This window comes from Ptychodera flava, chromosome 22, assembly GCF_041260155.1.
Source record: "Ptychodera flava strain L36383 chromosome 22, AS_Pfla_20210202, whole genome shotgun sequence".
NCBI classification, from domain to species: Eukaryota; Metazoa; Hemichordata; class Enteropneusta; family Ptychoderidae; genus Ptychodera; species Ptychodera flava.
In genome coordinates this window covers 16,052,713-16,065,032 of record NC_091949.1, presented here as the reverse complement: position 1 = coordinate 16,065,032, position 12,320 = coordinate 16,052,713, and the positions used below count along the sequence as shown (strand labels likewise).

The window sequence follows — 12,320 nt, the reverse complement described above, 5'->3', positions numbered from 1 at the left end:
TGAAAAATACATAAAGATCCAATTCTCCAAGATTAGTTCCAATCGTTTTTATTGTAAAAAAGGCGAAATAAACCAAAACAAACAAGCGGAAAACCCGTATTACAGATTTTAATTTTTACATATTTTTCTCACACTTGAACAGGTTGAAAATAAATTGTGTTGGGGCACGCGCGACTTCGTGAGTTGGAGTGGAAAGTGCGCTAGCGCCACCATGCAACGACGCCTCCACTTCTGATATGTTGGAAATTACAGAATTATCCATTTCGTAATCCTCTTGTGTACCTGTGCTTGGCCCACAAAAGTGTGATCTTATTATAGCAAACTGCACAATGCTTTGACATCATCCTATACGAATTCAGTATAGCCGGGAACGCGGTGTATTTAAACCCGTCCCGCCCTCCCTTTGTTAAAAATAGTTGGATCCACTTTCCATTGTCGGCCAGTGTGCCACTTCAGCGAAGGTAAGGGCGTGGATCGTGGATGTATGTCGACATGGGTGTGCCTTGCCTCGTTTTATTACCTTTCAACAACCAAGTAGATCCGAATTAGGTATTCAAACAAACTGTCAAAGATATCAATCGAAGTGTGGTACTGGGCAACAAATACTCTTTTCGTCAGAAATTTAGCGTAGATCGATCGGCGATTGGAAACCCTGTATGCTTGGTTCAATAAGTGAAACAGGTGAGTAGATAATTGGCATATTCATCCACGGTGTTTGTATTGAATACAAGAACTTTCGAATGCGTACCGACATGCGACAGTGTACAGTTCAAGGTGATCAAAGCTAGAAATGATCAGTGCCGTAGATGCCCAAAGAAAGTTATGTTCTCACACTAACCTCAGGGCCAAAGGCAAGGGAAAGATGGCGCGATTTTCAACCTGCTTTCGGTTTGGACTACCGTACAGATAGCTCTCTTGCCAGTCTTGGAAGAGACGACAATATTACTGGCGTTTAGGCTACTAAGCCGCAGACAGGCGGGCGTTTTTGCGTGAAAATGTCTGAGAATTGGCGGCTAGCTTTAAACTAACATTTTCAAATAAAATATTGAACTTTTGACTAACGACAGCAGTTGATGTTGGTAGCGACTTGGTTAGTCTGGCGGCCTTTCACTGATCATAAATACCGTCTCGTTTAATATCACCCCGACCACGATATCCGTCTGTCTTTCGAATACAAGCTGAACTCACTGAAAGAAATACGTGCGACGTACATACCGGGCCCTTTAGTACGCATCGAGATTAGATAGATACCATTACATGGAAGTGCTCAACAACAGCTTTTTTTCAAATTCAAAATGACACGGAATCGTTTACACTGAATCAAAGCACAAGGTCGTAGAAGGACGGCCGACATTGACATGCAGATAAGCCGACCTGTGTACACTGCACTGTTTTAAAATCAGCAAACAAATTGTAACTTTCCATTGACGTTCTCTCACAGTCCACACTACAACCTGGATGTGATTGTGTCATGTAGGACAGTACATGGACAGGAAAAGATAACAAAAACCGTAGATAACGAAGACGACACTCGGGAGATACTTTCACCTGGGAAGCTGGTGTTGTTGTTCTGCAGCCAAGGTTCGGAATAGAATCGCCAGTATTCCATCATGGCATTTGATGATTGTCTCAGGGAACACTGGTTCACTATTACCATAAAAATTTGTATAATTCTCCTGGTGTCTCTGCTCAACGGGAAAACGGCTGCTGCAGCAGGTAAGTACGGCAATGCCATTTGAAATGGCCAAGATGGGATATTTAGTTGCTGTGAGTAGCGACTTGGGTGGGACATTCCCAAATTAACAAATTTCTGCTTCACCTCTAAGAATTCAGAACCAAAAAAAGCCCAGATGCGTGTTGATTTATATTTCAAATGCAACACATGAATATATAGACTGCTCTGGCAAAAATCTGGTGGCAATTGAATATTACTGTAACTATCATGCATTAAAGAATTTGGTTCTCAGTAGAGAAATAATAGAGATCTCCAGATATGCCTAGAGAAAGATGACTACCATGTGTAATATCATAGTCAGAGGAAATATTCACATGGGCACTTTAATGTTGTCAGAAAAGACATGTTGAAAAGGTTAAGTCTTTGTCAAGTTTTTTTGTTTTACAAGTTTGCTTTGTTTATTGAGTAAATTATTGTACAAAGAATCTTTGGTGTCAAGTGGTTGTTCGCTCATTTCAACATCCTGCAATTGTCTCTGTGTTTGAGTTCAAACATTCCAACATTGTAATGTGCCCTAGTAACTGACTTGTTAATCTGCCTATTACAGGCGTTTTAGGAGGTTTTTGTTTGGAAGTAATTAAAACATCATTTTCAAGTGTTGCAGAAAATGGTTTTATCCAGTACACTCTGTGTGGGTGGAGAGGTCATTAATCCTAGTTAAGAAAAGAGGCAAATAATTCCACACTATTAGATTTCATTTAAGATTTCTACGCACTTTGATCATCAGACGCTAAATGTTGGATGGGAAAAAGCATGCTGTTTTCAAGAACATGAACTTTGGAAGGTTATAAATAATATTGATGGTAGGCAAATATGGTGTCTTGTCTTTTAAGATTTACCATGTGAACAATTTAATAGACTTTTTCATTGGTTGGTTGCTGTAACATCGGTGCATTTCAACGAATCACAAGCGCTGATTTATGCTGACCATGACATTCCTGAGTGACCGATAAGAGGAGGTTACAATGTGTTGTCGTTCAAGCAAGTAGTCAAATATTGGTTTTTTTTTAAGTTTTAATTTTAGAAAAGTTAACAAATTCAGTCTTACAAAATTCAAACTTTTTTTAAGTTAATGAAAATCTGCTTGGAAAAATTGTCGCTTGAAGCATTAAAATGATGACTTCTTAGTCTGACGACTTACGTATGTTTTTATACTGACTATGCTTTTATCCATTATCGCAATGTCAGCCTGAATTTCTTGTTCATACACTTTCTTGTGTATTTGTGGACAAAGACATGCCCTTTATAACTTTGTTGGTGAAATAGCAGAAGTGATCGTATGTCAGCATTGTCAGTGAAAGATATACCTGAAATACAATCTTCAGGAACTGTGTTTTGAATACAGCAAGACTGAACTCAGAAAATATATGTCAAAATATTAGATTTAATAGAGTAAAGTTGAGTTTATGATGTGATATGAAAGAAAAATGATATTACAGTTTCTTTCCTTATGGGCAGTTGATTCAATTTTTGTGAAAAACAAGGAATTTCATTGTCATACATGTTTAGAAACTTGCATTGCTTTCAGTGTGTCATATGTAATTATGAAATGGACATTGATGATAACGAAGCTATGTCAGTTTCCATGGCAACTTTTCAGTATTTATTATGCACAGCTCATAAAGTTTCAATTAATATTATCGACCAAATATGTTATCAGACAAGGTAAGAGAAATGGATTCAGGAACCAGATTAAATGTTGAAATATGTCGTCATCTAACATAGATCATAATGTATTATTGTTATTGGCATATTTTGATTATAACTCGTTTGTAATAGACAATGCATCAAAATTACATATGTCAACTATTTGTCAATGTGCATTATAAGCCAATAATTTGCATTTCTGGTAAATTAGTGTAGATTAAATGTAAACCTGCAAAAAAACTGAGAAATGTATCTGTAAGTGTAATCTGCTGCGTACAGTAAGGTAACACCTCCACCGTGAACTTTTGTGGAGTAGTCATACGGTCTGAGCAAAAGTGTCGGTGAATTTTTAAGCTGCCCCACGTTTCTTGGATTGTCGTAAAATAAAATATGTAATGAAGTTAACTTTCTGGGTAAAGTGTTTTATGTCAGAGTTTGTGAAAAGACCTGAGCAAAGTGGATTGTTTACTTATGGATCTTATGGCTTCATTGGTTGTACGTAATTGTTGATATCTTTATCAAATATAGTTACTCTAGAGGGATTGTGTTGATACGTGCAATTAATTCACCTGTTTGAATAGTGTTAAAGTGTGAACCATCAGTGAAAAAGTTCAAAATGACTGAAACTAGTTCCTGCACCAGAATTGTTTTGAGCAGGTATATATGCTGTCTTAGAGCATTTACGTACACATGTCAGAGGGTGGAGCAGAATGAATCATGGAGGTCACACCAGGTAGCCAGTGTCACCCAAGGTCAGAAGTCAAGTCAGCCATTCAAATGTCCAATGAAAGGTCACGCAAACCTATTTATAATATCTTATAATGCAAATCTGGTCTGTGTTCATTTTGGTTGTGCACTTGTGTGAGATCAGCGTGGACAGGGATGATTGCTAATAATATCCCAAAGCCATTTTAAAACTCACTCCAAAAATAGTGGAATTTATTTCATGAGCCAAAGAAATATGATACCTGCATTTATAATAGTCACATTTCATTTGACCGTACTTCATCACACGTTACGCAGTAATTCACATGAGCTTTATAAGATCAGAGTTTATTTTTTGTGTATTTTGATTTTAAATCATTCTTATTTCTTTTTTTTTTGTCACAAATTGTACATGCTGCCTAAGAGACAGAATTCAGGATGTGAAAGTCTCTCAGACGTTCCATTCTCTACTGTTTAAAAGCCTGTATAGCCATTGCATAATGAACAACAAAAATCAAACGCTGACCAAATTATGTGTTCATTATATCAGTTTTCAATGACAAAGTACTTCTTAAGAGACATTGGGTTTCATATTGGAATTTATGCATCATATTATTCAGAATATTTACTTGTAAAATAAATCGTGAATGAATATAATATGCTGTTTGGCTGAGTTTAATTTTCCATGCAAGATCAAGGACCCTAGAATTAGGGCAGCAGTGCACTGGGTTATGGTAATTTTTTATTCTGTCTGAAGATATTTGCTTTCTCCTTAAAAATGCTCTAGATAAAGGAGAAATGGCTTTCAGTCTTTGAAGTCAAAGTTAAAAGCTGAATTCAGGAGTTGTTACACTTTAAGGTGAAAGGGTTTCCTCATTGCTGTACCCTCCTACTGTATACTCCTGCAGTTCAGTGATTTGCTGTTTTCATATTTATTACAATCGACAGCTTTATTTTGCATATTCCATTATCACATATAATACAGTTGTAAATCCAGTCAGGGAACAAACAGTGATACTTGCAGACTTCAGTGCTCAGTAGTTGAAGTTCTTTGTCAGTAGCTTACACAACAGACGTTTTAGAACAGTGGCAGTTTCAGTCCATCCCAATTGTAACTGACAGTGACACTAACGCTCACCAGATATTCCAATCAGTAGATAGTAGAAGTTGAACTGTTCCGGTATTGAAGTTTACTCACTCTTTGCCAGGGAGAGCTGGAAACCGTTTAACACTCACATGATCCGAACGTAATGAAATCAATTTGGTTGAATTATCCAAAGCCTTGTGGGATGTCTTGTAGTGTCAATGGCTGCAGGTCTTTCTTTCTTTAGATCTTCCGCTTTCTAGTGTCGTTAAATACTTTTTCAAACAAGCTTTCGTCAGACACGTTGACTGTCTGTCTGCTCCATCAAAATTATCTAGATCAATGATAAACTTTAGGTCTATACCACCTTATTGGAATGTTGTATAATTATAATGTATAGATTTTCATTGTCATGCTCATTTTTGCTGTCTTGTGATCCCTTGCTGTTGGTCAATTTCAATCTGCGATAAAAATAAACCTTTCAATTTGTTAGTGCTGAAAACCTGAACATGGCAGTAGTTGGATTGACAATTCATTTATAAATGCAATTTTTTTCGGCATTTTTTTTCATATTTCCAAATAACCACTTTTTTGTTTGATTTCGTTTATTCAAAAATGTGTGTTTAATGAACTTTTGAAAGACTAATCCAGACTGCAGTGAGACAGACTGAGAATTCCTTGAAAAACAAATATGGAAGTCATCACAGGCTTTCAAGGTGAAAAGTCTTTCCAACGTGGCCGTGTGGCATAGCTCATTCATTTACAATGATCTGAATGCAATGCACGGCATTGATTTTGTCATTTACTTTGAACATTTCAATATTTAGAGCCATTTCAATGTTGCCGGTGAATAAAACGAGACAGTGCTCATTTTCATAAATGTATCATATTTTACCAAAAAGTTATTTCACAACAGAAACAAATTCTGTTGAAATTTTCTAGGATTCCATACAATAAGTTATAAATTCTAAACAACAACAACAACAACAACTACTACTACTAAAAACAAAACAGAAAACATTCTGTATAAGCTCTTTACACTTTTTAAGTCTGCACAACAGGTTTTGACATATAATAGTGGTTTTAAAGTAACGTCTGCAATGAGAGGGTGTTTTGGATTCGTATGTTGTGACAATTTTCTTTTGTATTTGAAATTTGGTATTTCAACAGAAATTATTTGAGGGTTCTAAAATGAATGAAATTGAATTTACATACAGTATTGTTTCTCTGTCATGTATCCGTTTTGGAATTGTAGCATGTTGTTAATGTATTATAATTTCTCACAGCTAGGGTAACATTTATGAGTGAAAACATTATAGGTGCACAGAATGATGTAAACACTGTTATTCTGAACGTACTAGAGGGCTGAATGCTTCAAGGGAATCATTGGTAAATTTGTAATTATTGCAAACCTACTGTTTACATATCTGCAATATGGTTGTAGGCATATATGCATGCCATCGTACACTGCAGTTCAATGAGCTGCACCATTGAACAGAATATTGGCATATATAAACCAACAGCCACACTGAAGTTCAACACTTTTCAGCTCAAGCTGTCACCTTGACAACTCTTTAGAATTCAAGAAAGGGTACACCCACACCATTGCAGGTCTGTGTTTTACACGAGGCGTTACTTGATATATTCATCGATGCAAGTTGTACTTGGTCCATATACACTGTGCATACAGCAAAGAAAACAGAATGTGAAGTGTCATGGCCGTCACAAAATACAACCAAGCATTGAGGAAAAATTGGTGTCATATATGTCTAGTTCAGTTCTCACCTGAAAATTTGCAAGGTGACAGTATCAACAGTCATACGAGTAGCATTAATTTGGATGTTTCCTGTTTTATAACCTAGAATTAGAATGTCTAGCCATTGTATCCTTTTAAAACTTATTCAATACAGTCATCAGTATTTAAATTGCACCCCACTCTAACTATGTAGTTTATTTGCAGGGTTTGTTGAGTAGTCATGTTATAATCTTGAAAACCTGCATTTACAAGAGAAATAAAAAAATGCAGAGGCTTGCAAAAATTAGTCGGCTTGATATCCTGTTGACCTTTTTCTCATTGATAAAAAAACAATGTTCATAGTGTGCTGCGGAAGCTTTATATTCAATAATGTAGGAAATTGATGCTATTTTGTCAGCAGGGGAGTACGTCACAATACAAAAAAAGAATTCAAGTTAATCAAGTTGCTATGCTAATGGCCGTTTTGAAACAAATTTTGCCGGAATATCAGTCGTTTTGTGTTCAACGTGTTTCCTGTGTCTCAGTCATGAATCATGCATTGTTGTGGAGGAGACATTGATACCAACCTGTTAAAAATGTGTAAATGGGTAAACATGAATATAGTCAGGAGTGGAATGTCAGTGCTATCGCATGACTGTTTACTGGGGTGAAAGTTGTCTATTTTGATTATATACTGTATTTCATGATTTAGTACACCGATATCACATGATTAAAGTAAACACATTTTTCAGTCTGTGTAAACGTGGAAATATAACCAGCCAATTTCCTGGTTTTGAGTTGTAATTTATTCAGAGATGTGTGACCTGAATATTGTAAATTAACACAGAAAATTATGTAATAAAACGCAGGCACAATTTGCCACAGTTGTAAGGCACTTATAACATACCAGCTGTATGCAGTAATTGCTTCCATTGTCTTTTTCATTCAATACTAAAAGTATACTGTATAATAAATTTCAGTATTTAAATAAGAAACAGATATGATACTGTTTATATTTCATACCAGCTTGGCGTATTTCCTATTAGCCAGACAGCAGTAGCTGCTTTCATGCATTGCAAAAGTACATGTACATAGTTCTTTGAACAATGCTTTCAGCAGTTGCCATAGTAACATGGTAAAACATTCAACAGGTGGTGTGTAAATTTCATGACATTTTTTTGTGATGGAAATATTCGTATCACTGTACTCACGTTTCCTTGATCTCAGTATAATTTTTCCATCAGCAGATATTGCAAAAAAATAAAAAATTGTGAAAAATTTATAGAAATAGAGGCTTGGCTACTGTCATAAAATTTTAATCACTCACGAGCTAATCTTTCAAGCGGCGTGTTCAAAACTAACAAATGTTTTTCCTGAACATGATGCAAAAATAGCTTGTGCATTTAATATCAAGGAAAAATATTTTATTGGGAAGAAATGAATGTATTAGGATCTTGAGTTTAGGTCACTTAGTATATTAAACAAGTGCAACATAGATGTTTACTTCCCGTTTAATAAGATAGATTAAAATGCATTAAATTTGTTGACAAAATTGAGTTATGAACGTCAAATCAATATTTGTAGCACTATCTACTGAAAGAGTAGATCGATTTTAGTTTTGCAAACAGTACATCTCTGTATGTCGATTTCTTTTGTTGCCATTACTCCAATACTTCCAGATTTACATTTTGTATTCAGTGGTTTTCAAAATTAAAATGTCATCTTCTTATCGACTTTGCGATTAATTGTTGGATATCACATAGAGAAACAAAAGGGATTTGATATTATAAACATTTCATGTGACTTATAGTGTTCACGAATCGGCACAGAAAATGGCATTTAGAGTCAAAACAAGCATTAGAGGCATTAGAGTAAAAGCATTTCATCTTTTGGTTGTCAAGTTATTAAAAGTACTTTCAATGCACTTATTGCAGCATGCAATTACCTGTAACCATAGCAACTACCATTGTGTAACGATAAAAAGTATTTTATAACAGGCATAAGGACAAGTTTTAGTATTTGTAAAAAGCAGTTTTATTTTCAACACCATAGAGTATTTCATGATGAGTATGTCATTTTTCAGAGACATTCATTCAAAAATACTTATATTGTTTGCTTTTGTAAATGTAAACTCTCTTTCTGCCTGAAGATTTTTCACAAAAACGTTTCTATTGAATTTATTTTTATTCTTTTAAACAATTTTGGAATTACATGATGGCTATTTGGATTAATTTTTACAAATTGGTTTATTGAAAATAACAAATCATGCTTGATTTTTCTGGAATAAAGTATGAGCAGTTTATCATAAGACAACTATTATCTGAGATACACATCCACGTAAATAAAGAGTTGCTGTGGGTTGCATTCCACTGAAGTGTTTTTTTTTTAAAACAAAAATTTTACAGTGTTTTGTTTGTTGGGTCTATGAGAGAACAGAAAAAAAAAACATGTTAAAATTTCCTATTAACCTGAAATATACAGCAACTGTTTTTATGCTAGCTGCAGTACTGTCAGTTTATGAGAATATTTGCATTGTGGAGTGATCAATAATATCTGAAACCGCAAGAAGCTGAACTAGCAAGAACAAGTTTAATGTCAGTGTTCACACAGCACTTGAAATACTGCAGCTAGCGAAGGCATGAACACTTATCTGAATTCATACGTGCTAATGTAAAACTTATGTTCCCTGTAGAAATTTGATCAGTTTCTGATTTTCCCAATAGCTGTTTACTTTGATGATGGTGGAATTAATAATTGTGCTTTAAAATCGTCAATACATTATTTCTTAGCCTCAGCAAATCAGCACAATGATAACAGGAGGCATGCAGTTCTTTGTTGCGGGCATTTTGCCATTTTTTGCTTAATTTCCTCTGAAAGTTTTATTGAAAACCAGATGATCTAAAATTGTAAAGTTGATTTTTTTCCAACAGCTTTCATGTGTTTTGAGCATTGGTATATGGAACTGCTTGATGTTGTCATTGGTAACCATAGATGCTGTTGTCATAGAAACAAAGTCAGCATACTTTGAATGTCATATTTATTCAAGATCAGATAAAGTATTATCCTGTTCATTTTCACCATTGCTAGCCATGTGTTTGTGGCGCCTACAGAAAGATCATCAAGCAATGTGTTTGCCCAATCAATTTACCAATTTGAAATAATCTGTGATTTCTACTCTGCCGAATAAGTGCTTAGATATTGTTTTTTTCCCTCAAATCAAGTACCTGTATTCTATAACTGTAATCAGAATCTCTCCATGGCTCACCAAGATAAAATTGCCACAACAGTCCAAGGTGTTGGAAGTCAGTGAATGTACTGAATATGCAGTAATTCTGCTATCTCAAAATTTTTACTTGATCAAACATTGATACAGAAGTAGCCGACAAACAGAGTGCAGCTGTGCCTTTCAGAGCAAACTTACTTAAAGACTTTCTGTGATTTTGCTTTGTAAATATTATGACTCATATCACACAGGTAGAGGAGTCCTAGGGTGTGTACTGTTTACACAGGGATTATTGTCAGTGTGAAAATGAATTGCTTATCTCCTCCTTGACAGTGATACATCAATGGTAGAAATTTATTGAAAAAGAGAGGCCTAATTGATTAGGTTTCATCGTGGCATATATTGATGAAGGCAAGAATTTTAATTTATGGCCAAATAACACTAATATACCCATCTTAAACTCTTAACTATCCATAAACTTAAAATTTCTGTAGTGTTTCTTTCTTTAAAGTAAGCAAATACTGAAGTGTTACAGATGATGTGTATCTCTGAATTAAAATTCTAATGCTGTTGAAACCTTTAATCCCATTTGAAGAATCCAATATATGGAGGTACGCGTGAGCAATCGAACAGTCAGAGCAGCCGGGGAATAATCCTGGCGCTGTATGGTTGCTGCTCAAACACGTTGTACATGGAGCTCTGTGAATGAGATTGGTATTCAAAGAATTGTAGTCTTACCGATAGCACTGATAGCACCCAAGTAGTCCCTGTACAGGTGTCAACACACACACAGGTAAAGAATTTAAGCTACTTAATCGGAACACCAGTACCATTGGTGTGATGATCAAACTACATGTTCACTTTGCGTAAGAAGCATGATAAATTTCAGAAATTTCAAGGTTCAATTTGTGTTTACCCAGTTTCTTTTAGTTCTTTGAGAAAATGAAATGATATGGTAATACTGGAATGGGTCAAAGGTCAAAACAAGCACGCAAACAAACAAACAAACAAACAAACAAATGATAGTATACGTTTAATGTGTGTTGACAGTGTTGATATATGTGTACAGCACAGATGATCCTGCCACAAAATCTGGCAATCTTTGTGGAATAATTGTTTCTCAAACAGCTGTCGATGCTATCAATAGACAACACTGATAGATTGGTCGATATGAATGGAATAGCCACAGCAGGTGATATCGCTTGCTGGGGTGATTTCTGTTTATGATGCTCTTTATAATACAAAGACTAGTTGCTGTCATTATCAGTATAAATATTACTGAAACTTGGCATTGCAGCCAACGACAGTTTAAAAGACAGCTGTTGTAGACTGTACAGGCAAATTTTTGACAAGTTGACACATTGTGCAAAATCTATGTATTGAGTAAACAAATAAAAAACTCGTGTTTTTTCTGTGTCATATAAACCAATATAATATTTTCAGGCAACCCCATTTGGCCTTAGATTTTATTCGAGCTATTGCTCAACTTTCTAATTTGGAACCGTACAGCGTATGATAGAAGTCAAAAGTTTAGAATAATTCAGGGACATAATATAATGACAAAAGTTAATTGATTTTGTTGACCATGATTGATATTTTGATGATGAGAACTGTATGTATTATCATTTTACCCTATTTTCTATGACTGGTCATTGCAGTAAATTACTGCATGGAAAGTCATTCAAAGCCTTTTTCATAGTCACAGAGACGAAGGAAGAGGATAATCCCAGAATAAGCCTCATTTACATTTACATTTAGTGTGTGTCCATGAATACTTGACTATTGTATGCAGGCTCATCATAGACACATGAACCATGCTAAACAGTCTGTGTGACCTCTGACCTCTTATTTGAATAAAGTGTATCTTTCAACCAGGGTTGGACGTATTTGTAAAGTCAGCACAATTTTACATTGCATCTTCAAACCGCTATGGAAACACAATTACCTTCTGGTTGATACAACCTGTAGTTACCAACAATTCCCTGCTAGACACACCCACTCTTGTTGTGCACACCAAAAGTACATGTGTATGTGCTTGAGGGGAAAGTACTTGTCCGGATTAAACTTCAAGTCATGTAAGGAAAGGTCACCCAGGTTTTCAAAAAGCTGATACAAACTGTAGCAAAGCTGCGAAGGGATAAACAAACTTAAATGTGATACTGTCGTACAATCAAGAATACCTACATATATA

The 12,320-nt window shown here is 35.3% G+C and overlaps 1 protein-coding gene across 4 annotated transcripts in view; it reads left to right on the top strand.

Moving 5' to 3' along the window:
• Positions 1 to 263: 263 nt before the first annotated feature.
• Positions 264 to 12,320, top strand: part of LOC139122795 (cadherin-23-like) — a 185,285-nt gene continuing 173,228 nt past the window's right edge. The window contains exons 1-2 of one of the 4 annotated variants that reach the window (XM_070688524.1): positions 264 to 681; positions 1,442 to 1,716. In XM_070688524.1, the coding sequence (XP_070544625.1) occupies positions 1,611 to 1,716 (106 nt within the window). In that variant the 5' untranslated portion in view covers positions 264 to 681; positions 1,442 to 1,610. The remainder of the gene's footprint in view (positions 682 to 1,441; positions 1,717 to 12,320) is intronic. The other 3 variants (XM_070688522.1, XM_070688521.1, XM_070688523.1) reach the window with 3 other exon arrangements.